This window comes from Myotis brandtii, unplaced genomic scaffold (genome assembly GCF_000412655.1).
Source record: "Myotis brandtii unplaced genomic scaffold, ASM41265v1 scaffold721, whole genome shotgun sequence".
In the NCBI taxonomy this organism is placed as follows: Eukaryota; Metazoa; Chordata; class Mammalia; order Chiroptera; family Vespertilionidae; genus Myotis; species Myotis brandtii.
In genome coordinates, this window is record NW_005370848.1 from 392,621 (window position 1) to 411,311 (window position 18,691).

The 18,691-nt window shown below is 50.3% G+C and overlaps 1 protein-coding gene across 11 annotated transcripts in view; it reads left to right on the top strand.

Annotated features, from left to right (window-relative positions):
• The window catches only part of CES5A (carboxylesterase 5A), a 161,745-nt gene extending 144,493 nt beyond the window's left edge, over positions 1-17,252 (top strand). For all 11 annotated transcript variants that reach the window (XM_014530134.1, XM_005882477.2, XM_005882480.2 and 8 more), the window contains 11 exons: positions 1,825-1,963; positions 3,414-3,547; positions 5,203-5,356; positions 7,277-7,381; positions 9,121-9,225; positions 9,961-10,101; positions 11,128-11,196; positions 12,739-12,886; positions 14,290-14,439; positions 16,579-16,651; positions 16,757-17,252. In XM_014530134.1, coding sequence (XP_014385620.1) covers positions 1,825-1,963; positions 3,414-3,547; positions 5,203-5,356; positions 7,277-7,381; positions 9,121-9,225; positions 9,961-10,101; positions 11,128-11,196; positions 12,739-12,886; positions 14,290-14,439; positions 16,579-16,651; positions 16,757-17,009 — 1,471 coding nt within the window. In that variant the 3' untranslated portion in view covers positions 17,010-17,252. The remainder of the gene's footprint in view (positions 1-1,824; positions 1,964-3,413; positions 3,548-5,202; positions 5,357-7,276; positions 7,382-9,120; positions 9,226-9,960; positions 10,102-11,127; positions 11,197-12,738; positions 12,887-14,289; positions 14,440-16,578; positions 16,652-16,756) is intronic.
• Positions 17,253-18,691: the final 1,439 nt, after the last annotated feature.

Genomic DNA, 18,691 nt, shown 5'->3' on the forward strand with positions numbered 1-18,691 from the left:
CTGGATAAGGGCTGTAGAGTGAAGAATCACACTAAAGCAGCGGTTCTCAACCTGTGGGTCGCAACCCCTTTGGCGGTCGAACGACCCTTTCACAGGGGTCGCCTAAGACCATCCTGCATATCAGATATTTACATGACGATTCATAACAGTAGCAACATGACAGTGATGAAGTAGCAACGAAAATAATTTTATGGTTGGGGCACAACATGAGGAACTGTATTTAAAGGGCCAGAAGGTTGAGAACCACTGCTAAAGGGATGTTAGTGCTAGCAGTCAACACCGTGCCCATGCAGAGCCTGGCCCACAGGGGAAAATCCATAACTCCCTGTGGAATGATGGCACGAGTGTGTCTCTGTGACACAGAGGGACTGGGGGGTAAGGAGCTCCCAGTCACTGCAAGTTTTCAAGCTTAGGAAGGCAACCAGTTTCCTGGGGAATGGTGGAGGGGCCTCACGCATGAGGTGGGAGCTGAGACTTGGAAATCCCCAAGAATCTTCTGACTGTCAAATTTTGTCAAGTCCTCAGGTTGGTCACATTCCTGGCATTGCTTTCACAGGCCAAAGGAGTGCCCTGGTGCCAGGAAGCTCCCTAAGCCACAGAAGACCCCATGTAGCCCAGGGACAGAGGACACGAAGCGGACACTCATCTGTTCGTTCATTCATTCATTCATTCATTCATTCAGCTCATATCAATAGTTAGATTCCCTTAGGCCCTGGATGACACCACCATGGGTTAGACATAGCTGCCCTCAGGAACCTGCAGACTGGTAGTGGTGGTGGGGACATACGCAGCAATGACAATTAAAATACAGAGTGACAGGGGCCACCATAGGGGATCGGAGAAGGTGCTGAGGAATCAAAGAGAACCACTTAGCCTAGCTCTGAGGAGAGGTCAGGGATGGCTTTCTTGGGAGCCTGTAGCCTCGATTTCTGATAAACAACTTACAAAGGGGAAAGGGGGCATAAAAACTTGTCAGGGGGTAGATTTGCAGCAAACCTGTATACTATTCTACCACGAAATTAAAGTGATTGAGCACTTTGTAGAAATATTCACATACATAATCTCATTCGATCTTACTGTGTGTCAGGCTTGGTGATGGGGGCTCTGAGGTACTTAGGTGACTAATACAGAGCCCTAGGCTTCTAGCTGCTCACAGTTGAGCTGGGACTATGATTACACTCATATACAAGTCTATAGGAGAAGTTCTAGTAAAAAAAACGCAAAATATGTAGGTGTTTCCAAAGATACCTATGGTCTATCTGGAGAAATCTCAGAAGGCTTCTTGGAGGAGGTAGCATTTAGACTGAATCTGAAAGAAAGGGAAGAACATGAGCAAACAGAGGAAGACAGCAGTCTAGCCAGAGGGACCACCAGCTTGAGCAAAGGCCTGGGTGCAGGATTCTCTCTGCCAACCTGTCTCAGTTGGTTCCTGGCGGAGAGGCCTGGAAAAGTCCTTTTGTTCTTCTGGGGTCAGAAGAGGGGGCTGCCAGAGCCAAGCTCTTGATTTGCAACCCAGTGTCCTAACCTCTACAGTTGGGGGAATTGTTGAGCCAGCCGGGGTCTTTATGCGTGTGCCTGGATTATGATGGTGGGTGCTGGGGGTTAATGGTACAATTATTATACACAATGTGCTTTCCCTCCTGGGAACCAGATCAAAGAGAATCATGGTTTGTTCATTTGTGCCACTGGGTGGAGGGGGCACGATGAACGGGGTACCAAAAGCCCCCATACGCATCTTCTGCTCAGGCCCAGGAGACAAGAACTGGCCCCTCCCAGGCAAGTTTGCTGACAGCGACTCCGGGGGTTTCTCCTCGTCTTTCCAAGGTGCTTCCAGAACTCAGAGTGGCTGTTCTCAAATCAACACATTCTCCGGGTGCACTACCCCGAATTCGGAGTGTCGGAAGACTGCCTGTACCTTAACATCTATGCACCAGCCCGTGCCGACACCGGCTCCAAGTTCCCGGTAAGGCTGTCTGCCGTGCTGGGGGCAGGTCCTTGGGCTGGGACCCTGGCAGAGTGGCTGGGGGTCTGGAATCAGCCCCAGCCTCCTATTGGGTAAAAATGGAAATGTAATCATTGGCAGGTCAATAACTTCCTTCAAAAGTCATTTGAATGACGTATTCACTTTATCTCCTTTTCGCTTCTTTGTTGGCAGTGACTTGACCTTTGATTTTTATGTTGTGTTGTGCTTTCCCCTCTGTTGAGTATTTAACGGCCTGTAAACAGTTAGAGAAGGCACTGCTTAAAAGGACTCTGATTATTTTTGTGTTTGCTTGTTTGCTTGAAAAATCCTTCCGTTAAAGAAAAGAATCGCCTTCACGAATTTTTCTGTTTGCAATGAAGTCAGTCAGGTAATACCGCGGAGCATGCCACTTAAGAATGTGAAGGATCCCTGTGTAAGTGAGTACAAAAGGTGCAGTCTAATTTTTAACCACACCCTCCCGTCATCTTTTCTCCCCGATGTCAGTGCAATGAGAGACTTGCTGTGTTGCACGATAACAGCAACATCTATTGCTTGCTGACGTGTGCTAGGCACAGTACATCATCTCATCGAGCCCCCCACAGTAACCCAAAGGGTCAGGATTATTGAACCCATTCTACAGATGACGAAGAAGAGGCACGGAGAGAGAGCATAAGCGCCTTGCTCCATGCTCTACCCCAGTCAGTGGCAGATTCTGTGTCAAAGCCAATGCTTTATCCAGTTCTCCTTTTTCCTCAGTGGCTTCCTTCTCTCTTCCTGCCCCAAGGGTGGCAGTCCCTAATAGGACCTTTAAAATGGAGAATGGAAGGCATTTATTATTAAGTATAAATAGTGATAATAGCATTTGAATGATGATTTGTGTTCCCCAGTCCCAGTTTTTCTAATCAACCTAGTAAAGTCTCCACACTTCTCTTCCCTTTTTTTCTCTCTTCTCTTTGCAGGTAGACAAAAGCCTTAGATTAAAAAGCTTAAGCTGCTTTTGCTTCCATACATGGCTTACAATGATTTCCATCTTCCTGTGGGTCACAAGTTCAATATTTAGTTAATACTTTCCGAGCACTTGGAGTGTGCCAACATTGTTCTAGGAACCTCAGATGCAGAATCTTGTTTCATCCTCATAATAGCCTCATAACTGAAATACTTTGATGCTTCACATCCTACAGATGAGGAAAATGAGGCTCAGAGAGGCTAAGTAATCTGTCTAAGGCCACACAGCTGGTCAGTGGCAGAGCTCAGACTTAAACTCAGGCACTCGGATGCTGGAGCCCACCTGCTTCACCCTGAGCCTTCTTCTAAATACAAAACCTCGGATGCTCTTTAGAAAGGAAAATGAGACATTTGCATTTTCGTAAAGAAAGAAGGACCCAGCATTCACAGGGAGGGGGTCGGAATGCTCGACAGGCTGACCGGAAAGTTCCTCTCCTCTCCTTAGGTCATGGTGTGGCTTCCGGGGGGTGCCTTCCAGACTGGCTCAGCCTCCATCTTCGATGGGTCCGCCCTCGCTGCCTACGAGGATGTGCTGGTTGTGACTACCCAGTACCGGCTAGGAATGTTTGGCTTCTTCAAGTGAGTACCCCCAAATGATTGACACCCCTGGTCCCCAAGGGGCAGCTGTGCAGCAGCCATAGGGGATTCAGTGCCCAGCATCCTAAGGGAGGAGCCTTCAAAGACATTGAACAAATTTGGACCAGATTATTAGGTAATTTTAGCAACTATGACAGATAACCCCCCACCTATTAGTGGCTTAGAGAAATAAACATTTTTTCTCACTTCAGTAAAATCTAATTGAGGGTTCCTAACTGACAGACATCCTTCCACATGGTCAATCAGGGACCCAGGCTCCTTCCACTTGTGGCTCTGCATTTGGCCAGCAGGTGAAGAAAGAGATTAGAGGAGGGCGGTCTTTCTGGGTCAGCCTGGAAGTGGTGATCATCACTGCTGTTTACACACCATTGGCAGAACTCAGTCACATGGCCATGCCCAATACAAGGGAGAGGGGCAACGTAGCCCTGGAAGTCAAGGACACAGAGTGTGTGAGCCATTAGTCGTCCCTGACATAGGGCCCCATCTCAAGGCTCAAATGCTGACCTGAGAATAGTCACTCCATTGCATTGTCTTCCCATCCCATTAGCTGTCCACCCGTCCTGGGAAGCATGTTCTCTGCATGAGCTGCACGCAGCATGGGGCCATGGCCAGGACCACGGACTCTGGGGTCAGACTCATTGGGTTTGAATCCCAAATCTGCAGCATTTTAGGTCCTGGGCAAGGGATTTCCTCTCTCTGTGTCCTGATTCCCTGTCTGTGAGAAGGAGCTGATGTATCCAGCAGTATCCTTAGGGCTTGTTCGAAGGTTTCATTGAAGGGAATTCATGTGAGCGACGCCTCAGAAAAATGCAGCCTCTGCCCAAACCACTTCGCAGCAGCGGGGGCCTCGAGTGGCGTATTAAACATAAACATACTGGTCTCTTGATATCCCACCCTCAGCCCCTGCTCCTTGCCTCCCACTGACCGCACACATAGAGGTCAGCCTTTTAGGAGGGTAGAGAAGGTGGGGATAAAACTCAGAGGGGCAGACAGAGAAAGACCAGCACCACCTACCTCACAGGTTTGGAGGATTACGGGAGCATCGGCCGTAAAGCCCTTAGGACAGTGTCGTGCCTAGTGCTGCCGCCACTGTTATTATTGTTAGTATTCACTTAGTCATTCACGGGAACCTCTGTGCCCAGGCAGGTCTTGCTACCCGGTGCAGACCAACTCTCAGGAGCAGGACTCTTCTGGAATCCATGGATTCAGGGGAGCCTGTGCATACCCTGAAATTGCACTTACGACATTGTGCATTTTTCAGGGGTGTGTAACTCTCCTCAGACTCTCAAACCAAAACCCCAGCAGAGGCACTCCCTGGTGCAGACCAACTCTCAGGAGCAGGACACTTCTGGAACCCATGGATTCAGGGGAGCCTGTGAATACCCTGAAATTGCATCTGTATTGTCTGTGCATTTTTCTGGGGTGTGTCACTCTCCTCAGACTCTCAAACCAAAACCCCAGCAGAGGGAGAGAGCCAAGCCTGGTGCTCCCCACTGCCCCAGGTCTGTTTCTCAGCCCTTCCCCGGAGGGAGTGGTGATGCCCTGACACCTGTCCACAGCCTCGGCCGCCTGCTCCCTGGGCTTCGGGAGGTAGACAGTGGCCCACTCAGGATGCTCATTCCGCCTCTTGCCCCCAGCACAGGGGACAAGCACGCGCCGGGGAACTGGGCCTTCATGGACCAGCTGGCCGCCCTGACCTGGGTCCAGGAGAACATCGAGTTCTTTGGTGGGGACCCACGCTCCGTGACCATCTTCGGCGAGTCGGCGGGAGCCATAAGTGTGTCCAGCCTTGTGAGTTCTCTTCGGTGGGGGAGGTTACAAAAAAGAGGATGATGAACCACGTACATCTGATTGGTGCTTCATGTTGAACAAACGCTTTCAGACACACGGTCTCCCTGGAGCCTCACACCGTGAGTCAGGGGCTCCGTCTCGTTTTAAGGACGAGAGCTGTCGTCGAAGCGTTTACATGAATCATCCAAGATCACATAGTGAGTGACAGTTTGAGGAAAACGCATTTGTATGTGTACAGTTGAAGGCCTGGCATCCAGTTATCAGGACTGGTCATCATTGAATAGAGAAGCTCAGCTAAAAGCATCAAATAGCAAAGGATGCATGTAAACATTTTATTTTCACTTAAAACATAAAAGGTACCCTCCTTCGCCAGTAGTTTGATGTGGGGTTTTACTTTCCAGAGTCAGTCTGCTGACTGGAGTTCCAGTAAGGCTCTCCTGCATAACCCCCCCCCCCCCACAGGATCCATTGCCCTTACATTGGGGGCTCAGTGTCCTTACGGTGAGCAGCAACTTCAAGATGCTGCGAAGTGCCCTAACCGGTTTGGCTCAGTGGATAGAGCGTCAGCCTGCGGACTCAAGGGTCCCAGTTTCGATTCCTGTCAAGGGCATGTACCCTGGTTTCGGGCACATCCCCAGTAGGGAGTGTGCAGGAGGCAGCTGATCGATGTTTCTCATCGATGTTTCTAACTCTCTATCCCTCTCCCTTCCTCTCTGTAAAAAAAATCAATAAAATATATTTTTTAAAAAAAGATGCTGCGAAGAAATCTGTGGATGCAGCCCTCTTATGGAGCATTCTATCCCCTCACGTGGTTTACTCTTATCTTGTGCTCCCCTCATTTGATAGCCATGTTATTTAGCTACCTACCTCTATCAAGTTACCCCCCCAAAAGCATCATTTTGTTTTCTTTTTACACACACACATCCATTGGTTCCCAAGATAGTTCACTGGTTATGTAATGACAATGGCAAGTGTAACTGACAAAGCAGATTTGGAAGCAGACACGCCTGGCTCCTGGCAAGAAATTGATGGGAAGAGAGATGTGCAGAGGGGCCGGGATACGGTTCTGGGCTCTGTGTTCTGAGCGGTCAGTACTTCCGGGCATCAGGTAACATGTTAGCCACAGAAGTCAGTCACATGGAGGTGGGTTAAGCTTCTGCTGTATAACATTTGACAATATACAAGGTATTCTTTACCTTCCGTATAACCTTATACGGTGGATTATACTAACTTTCATATGTGGTAGCAGCCACTATTCATGAGTGCTTATTACTTAAGCAAGCGCTGTGCGAAGCCTTCTGTATTCATCACTTCTCCTGCTCCTCAAGACAAGTTTGACATGGGCTTAATTTTTTTATTCAATATATTTTTTATTGATTTTAGAGAGGAAGGGAAAGGGAGAGAGAGAAACATCAATCATGAGAGAGAATCATTGATTGGCTGCTTCCTACAAGCCCCCTACTGGGGATCAAGCCCACAACCCCGCATGTGCCCTTGACCGGAATCGAACCCGGGACCCTTCAGTCCGCAGGCCGCCGCTCTATCCACTGAGCCAGACCAGTTGGGGCAAGTGGGCTCAGTTTTTACTGCAGTTTTATAAGAGAGTAAATGGATGCTTAGAAATATTCAGCAACTTGCCTGAGGTTGCCCCATCGGGAAGTAAAGGGGCTAGCACCCACATACCAGAATGCTCACCCTCAAAGTTCACGAGGAACATGGGGCTCAGAGAGTTTATTTAACTTGCCCAAACCTTTGCAACTAGTCCTTGAATCCCCAAACCAGGACTTTTCCTTCTCTAAGGTTAGCTCTCTAAAGCAGGCTTCCTGGGAAGTTTTCCTTACAGGAAGGGTGGGTGGTGTGTGTGATGGGTGGGAAGCCCCTGGGTAACTTTTGTGGGGTCTCCTGTGTTCTCTCTCTCAGATCCTGTCCCCGCTGGCCCAGGACTTATTCCACAAAGCCATCATGGAGAGCGGGGTGGCCATCCTCCCCTACCTGAAGGCCCCGGAGGAAAAGCGGAATGAGGATGTAGGTAGATGTGCACACCTCTCCGGCTTCCTCTCCTTGGTCAGGTGTCGGCAGACCATGTGCTTGGCCTGACTGACCGTGACCAGAGAATCTGACGCCGACTTGAGGTGAAACGTGTTGCTCCATGGAAGGCCTGGTTCCGTAGGAAATGGGTCCAGCTGCACAGTGCAGTGCTGCTGGTGTGCATGTGTGTGTGTGCATGTGCATGTGACAGTTCTCACATTGTATCCATCAATCTTTGCTGTGATATATATCTTAGTCCCCTGTACCTACTCTATTCCATCTAGAGTGCTCTGGTGAGATTCTGATGCTGTTGACAGCTCCGTAGGAAATAACACTGACTTGTGAATATTATCTGGCAGGAGATTGGGAGGGGGAGGGGAGGCGTATGTCCCAGATGTTCGTCATCTGTCATCTCGTCTTTGCATTCTGCCGGTCAGTAAGCACCTGGAGACCGAGGCCCCTGTCTCTTCCATGCCCCAGCATAATGTCTGGTGTATGTTAGGCAACTCTACACGTTTACTCGAGGAATGAGTTCACGAATTAGCTGATTCATTGAATGAATATTAATGAAACAATGGGCTACGGAGCCATCTCCTGGGTATCATTCATGTTAGTGGTGCATTTCCTTAAACACCTTATAGAAGGTAACAACATACACCGAGAGCAAAAACAGAGTCATAATATTGCAAAAACACGGTCACTGCAGACGGAAAATTGAGTTTGGTAATGTGATATATCAGGCTGGTGTCAGTGTGTGCGGTGTGGTGTGTATGCATTCATCCACCACACACATAGTGAGTGCCCATTGCTTCCCCGCTCTGTGTTGGGACCTGTAGGTTTATAAGTGGAGAAGGTATAGACTATAATCATTTTTATGATAAGGATTTCAAGCCTGCAACCCATGGGTATGTTTGGAGGTGGTCCTCAAACGCTTACGATATATGTTTGTGCATTTTCCCAGGGGGAGGGGCTGGGGCTTCCATTGGATTCTCAGAGCATCTGTGATCCCAGAAGACTAAGGGCACTACTTTCAGGGGGCGCATTCTACACACGTGGAAAGTTCAGTGATAGGGCAAGAAGGTGTTTAGCAAAGGGCTAGGTAGGTGGGGGCCCTTGGGGTGACGGGAGATCGGAGGAGGAGGGGAATCCTAGGGACTGCCATGTCTGAAAGGACATCCGAGAGAAGGTAGGACTTGGGTCTTAAAGAGTGAGACAGGAAAAAAGGACGTCAGGGCATTCCAGGCTGGGGGTGAGGGTGAGGGTGAGGCTGGAGCAGAGCTGACCAGCTGAGACTCTGAGCTGGACTCAGGCCTCAACAGACCTTGCAGAGCTGCTCCTCTCCCTTGGGGGGCTCCTGACTCCACGTGGCACCCCAGAGTGGGGCTTCTGGGCTCTGTGGGGCCTAGTGCCAATGGAGCCAACATCATAGGTCTGTGACATCACAGGTCCCGCCATGACCAGGAATCCTGACTCAGTTCCATGGCCACAGACTGACAGATCCTCACTCCCAGCTCCTGCACTTGCTAAAGATGACGAGGAGGGTCAGGCGAGAACGTCAGGATGGCCCGGGGCCAGCCTGCCCTCACTGTGTCCATTCCATGAGAATGGGGAGGGCCAGGAGGCTGGACGTCGTATAGGAAGGACGGGCCTGGGACTGAACTGAGGACTGTTTCCACGTTTCATTTTCCCAGAGGCTGTCCGTACTGTGCTCTAACCTGGTCCTTTTCTGCCACCAGTTGCAGATGATTGCAAATATCTGCGGCTGCAGAGCGGACAACTCCGAGGCCCTGCTGCGGTGCCTGAGGGCAAAGTCCTCCCAGGAGCTGCTGGGCATCGGCCAGGTGAATGGTCTGGGGCAGGGCTGCCCTTTGAATGGAATGGTGGACAAACCTGACGGCTCTTATTTATTTTGACTTGGGACTTGGAAAACTATGGGGGCTGGGGATTCGTGGTAATGGCTGTAAAAACGTGGACCGTAGGTCATTTTAAAAATATATACGTTTATTGATTTCCGAGAGGAAGGGAGAGATAGAAACATCAATGATGAGAGAGAATCATTGATTGGCTGCCTCCTGCTCGCCATCTAGTGGGGATCACCATCTAGTGGGGATCAAGCCCGAAACCTGGGCACGTGCCCTGCCTGAGAATCGAACCGTGACCTCCTGGTTCCTAGGTCGACGCCCAACCCCTGAGCCACGCCAGCTGAGCTGCAGGGTTTATTTTTAAAAAGTTGGCTGGACTGTACTCCCAGAGCTTGCATTCAGTAGGGAATTTGCATTTCTAACAAGTTCGCAGGTAACACTGATGCTGCTGGGAGCCAGGCTTTGAGAACCACTGGGCTAGGCTACCCTTTTCTTACGTGGATGCTATTATTACCCCTTATTTGCAGATGAGGAAACTAAGGCACAGAGAAGCTGACCCCCTTGACCAGGCAGCCGGATGTATGGGGATGGACCAAGACTGGCTTCATTTCCCTTTCCTACCACATTTTGCTAGAGTGGGTGGGCTCAGGGTGGGTTGGTTTGGGGCCAGCAGATTTTACAAACAGAGACAGCTTCCGACCTTTCTCATTTCAGGTCGCCAAGTCTTTCACGAGAATGGTTGATGGTTTTTTCTTTCCTGACGAGCCTCTAGAACTGCTGATTAAAAAAACGTTCCGCTCAGTTCCTTCTATCATCGGGGTCAATAACCACGAGTGTGGCTTCCTGCTGCCCATGGTAAGAATCCCGACTCTGCCTCCTGTCGCTCCCTCCACAGAGGGGCCGGGGTTTGCTCCCACAGCCGGTCACTCCCACGGACGGCACACGCGTTGTGAGGGATGGAACCCACCCGCCGAGCACAGAGCGGTCGTCCTTCCTCTCTCTGAAGGAAGGTAACTGGGGATTGGGGTCAGCCAAGGCCGGTGTCCGCCCTGTTCCTCGTTAGGTTTGCGGTGAAAGGAACAACTCTGTGTAAAACACTAAGAGACAATGGGATCCGCTTGAGCTCTGTTCAAAACACCACAAATGCTCGTTTCAAAGAAGCATAGTTCCTACTTCAAAGGTATTGAAATCCATGACACCTTCCTGTTCTGGCATTTGGATGTCCAAGAATGCTCTCTAAGCTGGTGCACCGGTGCAAGCTGCAAAATCATCGACTCCTTTCATTCATCCCACGAGAATGAACTGAGCACGTACGGTGTGCTCTGAGCTCGGATAAAACCCGAGCAGGCAACAGTGAACAAATCATATGGATTCAGGTTTCCGCACGCCTCCATGACCTCCTGGTTCATAGGTCAATGCTCAACCACTGAGCCACACCAGCCAGGCACCAATTCCCTCTTCTCTGAGGACATCAGTCAAATTGGATTAGGGCCCAGATAACATCCTCATTTTGACTTCATCACCTCTTTTAAAACCCTGTCTTCTCACAGAGACACATCATGAGGTCCTGGGGTTAGGGCTTCCACATAGGAATCTGTGGGAGACACACACACAGCCCATAACGTGGCCTTGCCACAGGGCAGCCACCGGGGTCCCACAAGACTACAGGTGTAACGGAATGGCTGTCTTTTATCAAATGAGAAGAGAAACTGTCGCTTAACCGATGCACGGGAGCTACTGCTACACATGGCCCCCGGGGGCTGGAAGGGTCACGGCTTTTCCCAGCCTCCCCTCTGGAAGGCGGGCGTCTGCACCCCCACAGAGACCAGCTTCCCTTCCGATGACCTGAGGTGCTCACAGGCGCCCCGCTTCTCTCCACAGAAGGAGTTTCCTGAGATCCTCAGGGGCTCCAACAAGTCCCTCGCCCTGCAGCTGCTGCACACAATCCTGGTAAGGATGTTTCGGATTCCGAAACCCACCTGGGACATGGGACCCCTATGCGCTGCATGCCTGCCAGGCTGTGGACTGGGTTCTAGCAATCCCGAGGGCCATTAGTCAACCATTCGCTCATTCCCTCCCTGCACACAGACACGCCGGGCAGGAGGTTATAGAGGCGGACTCCTTTCCTCCCTCCCTTTCGTCTGTCCTTACGCATCTATTCAGTGTGTGCTCTCTGCCAGGTTCGTTTCACCCACTTATTCGTTGATCAGGTGTTAAGTGAGAGCCCACGTGCCCCACCTTCCCTAACACTGGGCTGCCATGATGCGCAGGCGTGTCTCTGCACTTGAGGAAGCTGTGGGCTGTTGGGATGGACAAACCTGACAGGACACTTCCGTGCGTTGCTGCACCAATCAGGGCAGAGGGATGCCCAGGGCTCTGTGGTGTCCGTGGTGTCCGTTGGAGGGAGCAGTTGGCTCGCTCAGGGGAGGGATTTGGAGTTTGAGTTAGGTTTGTCTGGCGAACGGAGGAGCAGGGCTAAGAGCACCGGGTGGAACCGAGAGAACCAGGGAGGGGCAGAGCTGTGTGAAGAGGTCAGCGGAAGGCATATAAGGTTCCATCCCAGGGGCTGGGGACAGAAGAGCGACATGATTCAATGTCCATTTGACAAAGGGTCCGGTGTCTGCAGCGTGGTCCAGGCTGGAGGCAGGGATGCCGCAGGCGCTAAGGCTCAGACAGGATGTTGGATGAGTCTTGGCTGCCTGGTGATGACAGCTGGGACTAAAGTGTGAGCGAGGGCCCGGAGGCAGCGCTGGTCCCAGGGGCAGGGCTGGCTTCACGGGCATGGGATCTGTGTAGTCCAAAGGGCCTTTTGCTCAGAAGGGTCCTACACGTGGTTGGATGTCCTGTTGTCACCATCTTGAAATTCTTGTAATTTTTGAACCATTTTTCACTTGGCATTGAACATTTTCACTTGGCACTGGATCCCACAAGTGGCGTAGCCAGCTCTGCCCAGGGGTGGCTGTTTCTGAAACATTTCAGAGAGGTGTGTGTACTGTGAATAAGAGCCTGGGATTTATGTTAGGTAGTAGTCAGTGATGACTCTTTGTCCTATAGGCAACTTGGGATAGGTACTTACTTCCACCTCATCTGTCCTTTAGCTATTGCTGCATATGGGGAGATTGGGAGACAGAGTGTTACAACTGTTCGTTTTGGTGTGACTATGATAGCAGTTATAAATATTTCATTCATTCAACAAATAGTAACTGAGCATCTCCTTTGTGCCTGGCATTGAAGAGCCTGGGATTTAGATGCGAATGGTCTTGTGAAAGAACCCTGGTTCCACCAGTTTGGGGCCAACCACTTTACCTCTCCAAGCCTCAGTCCCCCCATCTGTGAAATGGGACTGATTTTGCTCATTTGCACCACAGGCTCGCTGTGTGGATTCCATGGGGCGGTGCGTGTAGAGCGCTCGGAACCATGCCTGCACAGGCGGGTGCTCCACGTGTGGGCTGTTGTCGCTGACCTGGACCTCCTGTGACTGATCTTTTGCAGCACATCCCCAGCCAGCATTTACACTTCGTGGCGGATGAGTATTTCCACGGCGAGCAGTCCATTTTTGAAATACGAAATAATTTCCTGGACTTGCTTGGAGATGTGTTCTTTGTGGTCCCTGGGCTGATCACGGCTCGATGTCACAGAGGTGAGTCCCCGAGCCACTCCCCCACCCCGGCGGGGCCACAGCACAGCAAGGCCAGTGGCGGCAGGGATCCTGCTGCCTGCGGACCAGCCCCCTGCTCAGCCCTCTGTTTCCTCACTGAGATGAGAGGGGCCTCTCAGGGGTGTTGGGGGAATAACCCTGAGGGCCAACTTGTGTAGTTCCCCTGACTTTCAGAGTTCAGGAATGCTGATCAGTTCTTACTGTTTGTGTTCCTTCTGCTTCTTCAGGGCCATGGAGAACACTCGCACCTCCCCATAATTTTCCGGGGCCCAACTTCCAGGTTACTTTCTGTTTGGAAGTGTCTTCTCAAATGTCTTAGCATAAGGAGGGCTGGAGCATTCAGAAAGAGATTACTTGTGAGGACACACATCCACTCTTCCCTCCCTCTTCCTTTCTCCCTTCTTCCCTTCTTTCTTCCTTCCTTCCCTCCTTCCCCCTTCCCTTCCTCTCTTCCTTCTGTTCTTTCCTTTCCTATAAGAGACTCACTTTAAAACTAAAGATGCAAATAGGTTCCAAGTGAAAGGATGGAAAAAGGTATTCCATGCAAGCAGTAACCAAAAGAGAGCGGGCATGGCTATCTTAATGTCAGACAAAAGAGGCTTTAGGATGACATTGTTACAGAGAATTGTTACAGACTAAAAGAGACAGAGAAGCACATCATAGAAAGATAGAAGAGTGAGTTCATCCAGAAGCTATAACAGTTATCAATCCATAGGCACCTTGCCACAGAGCCCCAAAATATATAAAGCAATAGCTGACAGAGTTGAAGGGAGAAATAGTTGTGCATCCATAGTTGGAGACTTCAACCCCACTTTTCATAATAGCTGGAAACACTCTACAAAACACAGGCAATTTCCCTAGTGATTAGTGATGTTGGGGCTTTAGTGGGAGACTTTGTAAGCATGATCACCCTTATCCAGTAGAGGAAAACAGAAAGATGATTCAGAGAAAGAGGAGGAAGTTGGAGCGCAAAGGCCTTTCGTAGAAGAGAGGTGAAGGAATGTGGGGTGCAGGGGGCATCTCGGAAGCAGGAATAGCTTCGTTCTGTTTGTTGTAGGCCTGGAACAGGTCAATGACAGGAAGTCACGGGAAGGTAGACCTTGGGTCCATGTGAAGGGCTTTTTGTGAAAACTAGAACCCTTGACCAGGCAGCCTGCCCTGGACGGGCATCGAGCTCTTTGTCACCAGGGCTGCGAGGGCCTCTGGAGCAGGAACTGCTAGTCTCCAGGAAAGAAGAGGGGAGGTAGCTTGTTCACATCGCTCCTTGTATGGGGGCTGCCCCCACCCATAGGTTTGGGAATCCTGGACGAGCGGGGTGGGGATGCAGCACCAGCCCCGCTCCCCCTGCAGGGGCGCTGCCATGGGCTCTCTCTCCATCGCTGCAGACGCGGGTGCACCTGTGTACTTCTATGAGTTTCAGCACCGGCCTCACTGCTTCAAGGACAGCAAGCCGGCTTTCGTCAAGGCCGACCACACGGATGAAATCCGCTTTGTTTTCGGAGGTGCCTTCCTGAAGGGGGATGTCGTCATGTTTGGTAAGGAACCCGCCTGGTTTGGGGGGGCGGGGAGGGGAGCTCTCCTGGTCTTGCAGGAACACGGGGGTGGGAGGGTGAGGTGGGAGAAGACAGGACTCCCCACCCCAACACAATGCAAGTGCTGGAGGACTAGTTTTAACTTATTTATTTACTCTCTGGCTTACAAACGTGACCTTCCCCTGGGAACTACCCTTCCTGGGTGCTTTTAGAAACCACGATGAGAAAGAGCTGCCACCGCCGGCTGGATGAGTGTTTCTCGTTGTACTAAAAGCCTAAGGGACGGGCGCTTGGGGGCACTCATGCAGTTGAATTAGAAAAAAATCAGAACCGCTTTCTCCATCTCTCTGACTGCTGGTCTCACCCGCCCTGCCCTTTTCAGAACCCCCATGGGGCTACCACCCAGGGTTTTAAAAGGCAAGAACCTCCTTTTCCATCATCGCAGCCCAAAGTGGCCTGGATCCCAGTGCTCTCATGTAAATGCTTGTGGACTGTAACTGCTGAGGTTCACTCGTGTATTCCTGAAGTTATGACCTGTTTGGTGCCAATCAGATGAGGTTATCAATAGAAAAAGTTACAGGAACTGATCACAGAAACTATCCCTAAAATACTTCGTTTTAGACAGTTGTGCAATGCAGGCTCTGGGCCAGTTGCCGCCGGCCTCCTGGCAACGAGGACAGAGGTGCTCCTATAGAGTGTATGTGTGTGCGGCGGCTTATTCATCCCTTCATTTGTTCATTCTCATCTTTATAACACCAATCATAGCAACCACCTCCTAGGTCGCCATGGGGATGAAATGAAATAATTCTCACAAGCACACTTTTGTTTTTACTCAGCAACCACTACAGAGCCTGGACTATTGATGGGTACACAGACTCTCCAAACGGGAAAAAAACAGGATGGTGTATGTTTCAAAGGGTTAAATTCTGAGTTTTCTAAAGAGCTCCCAAAATCAATGAGAACAGAAACTGGGTAACAGATAGAAACAGACAGTCTGTGGGAAAGGAAATGTGACTGGCTTTTAAACGTGAAAACCCACTCAACCTCACTGTCCACAAGGGGACTGAGGACTTGTCTTGACTGAGGAATCATTTTTCATTGGGGAGAACAAGACATTTTCCATCATTATTGGGGCAGGTGTGGGGAAACAGACAACCTCATATATTAACGGCAAAGTCGATGAAAATCTGAAATGCATATGGTCTTTAGCCTGGCAATTCAACTCCTAGGGTGGTTTTTTTTTTTGCGTGCAATTATACTTCCGCATGTGCAAAAATAAACCTGCTCACGAACACATTGGTTTTACTAGCAAAAGTCCAGAAATAATGTAAAGATACATTAATAGAGTATTGGATACAGGAATTATATACTTATATAACAGCATATAAACATACATGTAGGGTGTCCCGAAAATGTATACACACACTTTGAATATTTATAGAGGCAATGTTTATGAAAATATATTTTGTTTTCAAAATTGAGCTACCAGCTATTACAGTGTGTATACATTTTTGGGGGGACACCCTATATTTATAGAAAAATAAATGATAATAAATGGAAGTCTTATAGGCGACACTGTGGAACTATCTCCTGGATAGAATTTTAACAAAAAGGAATATGCAGAATCTCTGTCTGTTATGCTACTGCGAGTATAAAAATGTGTCCTCCTAACCCTTGTACGTGCCTCATTGGCCTTCAGAGGGCGCCCAAGAGCCTGGTAGCAGTCACTGCCTCAGGCCTGTAACAGTGGAGAGAAGAGATGGAGGGAAACTAATTTTTATTAGATACTCTTTCTGCACTTTAGGTTTTGTGCTTTGAACATAATATTTGAGCATTACTCCTTCAAATAAAAAAAAATGCAATCCTTAGAGAGAGGAGAGAGCGAGAGTCCCTGTCCCCCAGGCACTGGTAGCCTCAGGGGGGTGGCCAGAAGAGCATTGGTGCCCAGGGAATATGTGTGTTCAGCCACTACTCGGAGGCCATGCTTTCTCGGGCAAGTTGCAGGTGCCCCGAGCCTCAGTACCTGCAAATGCAAAATGAGTGAAACAGGAGGAGGGATGTGAAAGGCATTCATCACATGCGAGGCGCCTCGGCTTCCGGCGGACCGTCCTGGGAGCCGGATTTTGTGATTATCTCCCTCAGAAGGAGCCACCGAGGAGGAGAAGTTGCTGAGCAGGAAGATGATGAGATACTGGGCCAACTTTGCTCGGACGGGGTAAGTACGCCTCAGGGGCCTCCCCACAGCCGGGCGCTTGAGGATGAAAAGCTCACCCCCATCCCCCAACACCCTCCAACCCCCCGTTTCTGCTCTCACTCCCAGGAACCCTAACGGAGCTGGCCTGCCTCGGTGGCCGGCTTATGATCAGAAGGAGCAGTACCTGCAGCTGGATTTGAACCTGAGTGTGGGGCAGGGATTGAGAGCGCAGAAGGTGGAGTTTTGGATGGAAACCCTCCCTTTGATCATGGCCACTTCTGGGGGGGCCCAACTGGGTCCTCTTTTCTCCTTCATCTTCCTTTCTCTGCTTCTGCCTTTCTTTTCCTCTTTTTCTCACGGAGGGGGTATCTCTGTGTGAATTTGATTTTCCTCCTCCTGCTTCAGTGTCTCCCGCTATCGTTGGCTTCTTTCTGTTGTTCAGCTACTTTACGGAATCAGCTGCTTCCGCTGATCCTTAGGGAATTCTTTGCAACATCAAAAAAAGTGCAATTTGCCTCGAAGGCTACCAGATCTCTTCAATACATCTGCAGGGGGGCTGGCTTCTTAGTTGGCATAATAATGATCGTGTTATGCATATGAAATAAAAGCAGAATGTAAAATACGTGTGGGGAACAGAATTTAATTCTGGGCTAAAAACTACCCCCCCCCCCCCCCCACACACACCCAACACCCAAGAGGAAGTAGACTGTCTATCACAGCGGTTCTCAACCTGTGGGTCTCGACCCCTTTGGGGCTCAAACGTCCCTTTCACAGGGGTCGCCTAAGACCAGCGGAAAACACATATATAATTACATATTGTTTTTGTGATGAATCACTATGCTTTAATTATGTTCAATTTGTCACAATGAAATTGGGGGTCACCACAACATGAGGAACTGCATTAAAGGGTCGCGGCATTAGGAAGGTTGAGAACCACTGGTCTATCAGAAAAGGTGTCTGCTTGTGTTACCTGAAATGTGAGTCTTCCAACCCCCCTCCAGGCATGTTGCAGGCACAGCCAAGCTTGGATGTCCTGACCATCACTGGCTTGAACAGGGTTCTTCTGTGGCTCAGAGAGAGGTGGGGGAGGGAGGCATGCCAGCCAGCCTCCTTCTCAGCAATGGAAACCAGACACCCGCTAAGGTCAGGAACCCAGAAGTCACACTCCAGGCAGCAAGGTCAGGTCAAGGACACCAAGGGGAAGAGATGTTTCCCTGATGGGGTGGAGGCGAATCGATCGTTCAGGAAATCTACACTGGGTGCCTGCTGTGTACCAGCGTATCCCCACGGGGAGACAACAGTGAGCGAAGACATGCTCTCCCTCAACTGGTGAGCAGACAGACAGGGAGCCAGCATTCACCCAAGTGATTATCTTACTGTGTATGTTTGTTCATTTCACTCAGTGGAAGTAAGGTGTTTTAAGAAAGTTGTAACAAGGAAATCTGCTTTAGATTGAAGTCTTAGGGCGCTGTCTCTGGAAACATTTATCATTTTAAAAAGGAGGCATTGCAGTTAACCAGAAGATGGGCAGGGAGAATTATGCATATCATCATTCAAAGGATGCACTTTTACTTTTTTTTTTTATGAGATGTCACTTAAAAGGTGTCTCTTTTTATTGATTTCAGAGAGGAAGGGGAGGGAGAGAGAGGGAAACATCAATGATGAGAGTGTCACTGACCAGCTGCCTCCTGCACACCAAACACAGGGGATCGAGCCCACCACCCGGGCATGTGCCCCGACCGGGCTGCCTCCTGCACACCAAACACAGGGGATGGAGCCCACCACCCGGGCATGTGCCCCGACCGGAAATGAACCGTGACCTTCCGGTTCAGAGGTCGGCGCTCAACCACTGAGGCGCACGGGCCGGGAGACGCCATTTTCTTTCCCTCTGTCAGGAGCCACGCGGATTAGGTGGGGAGCCCCTGGGCGAAGGGGAGTTGGAGAGGCACGTCCGCAGAGCAGTGGCACCAGGAAGAGGACAGTGGCCTCGGGCCCGAGCGGACCGGGGACCGGGAGGCGGGAAGGTAAGGGCACCTGAGTGCCTGGCGCCCGCGGCTCAGC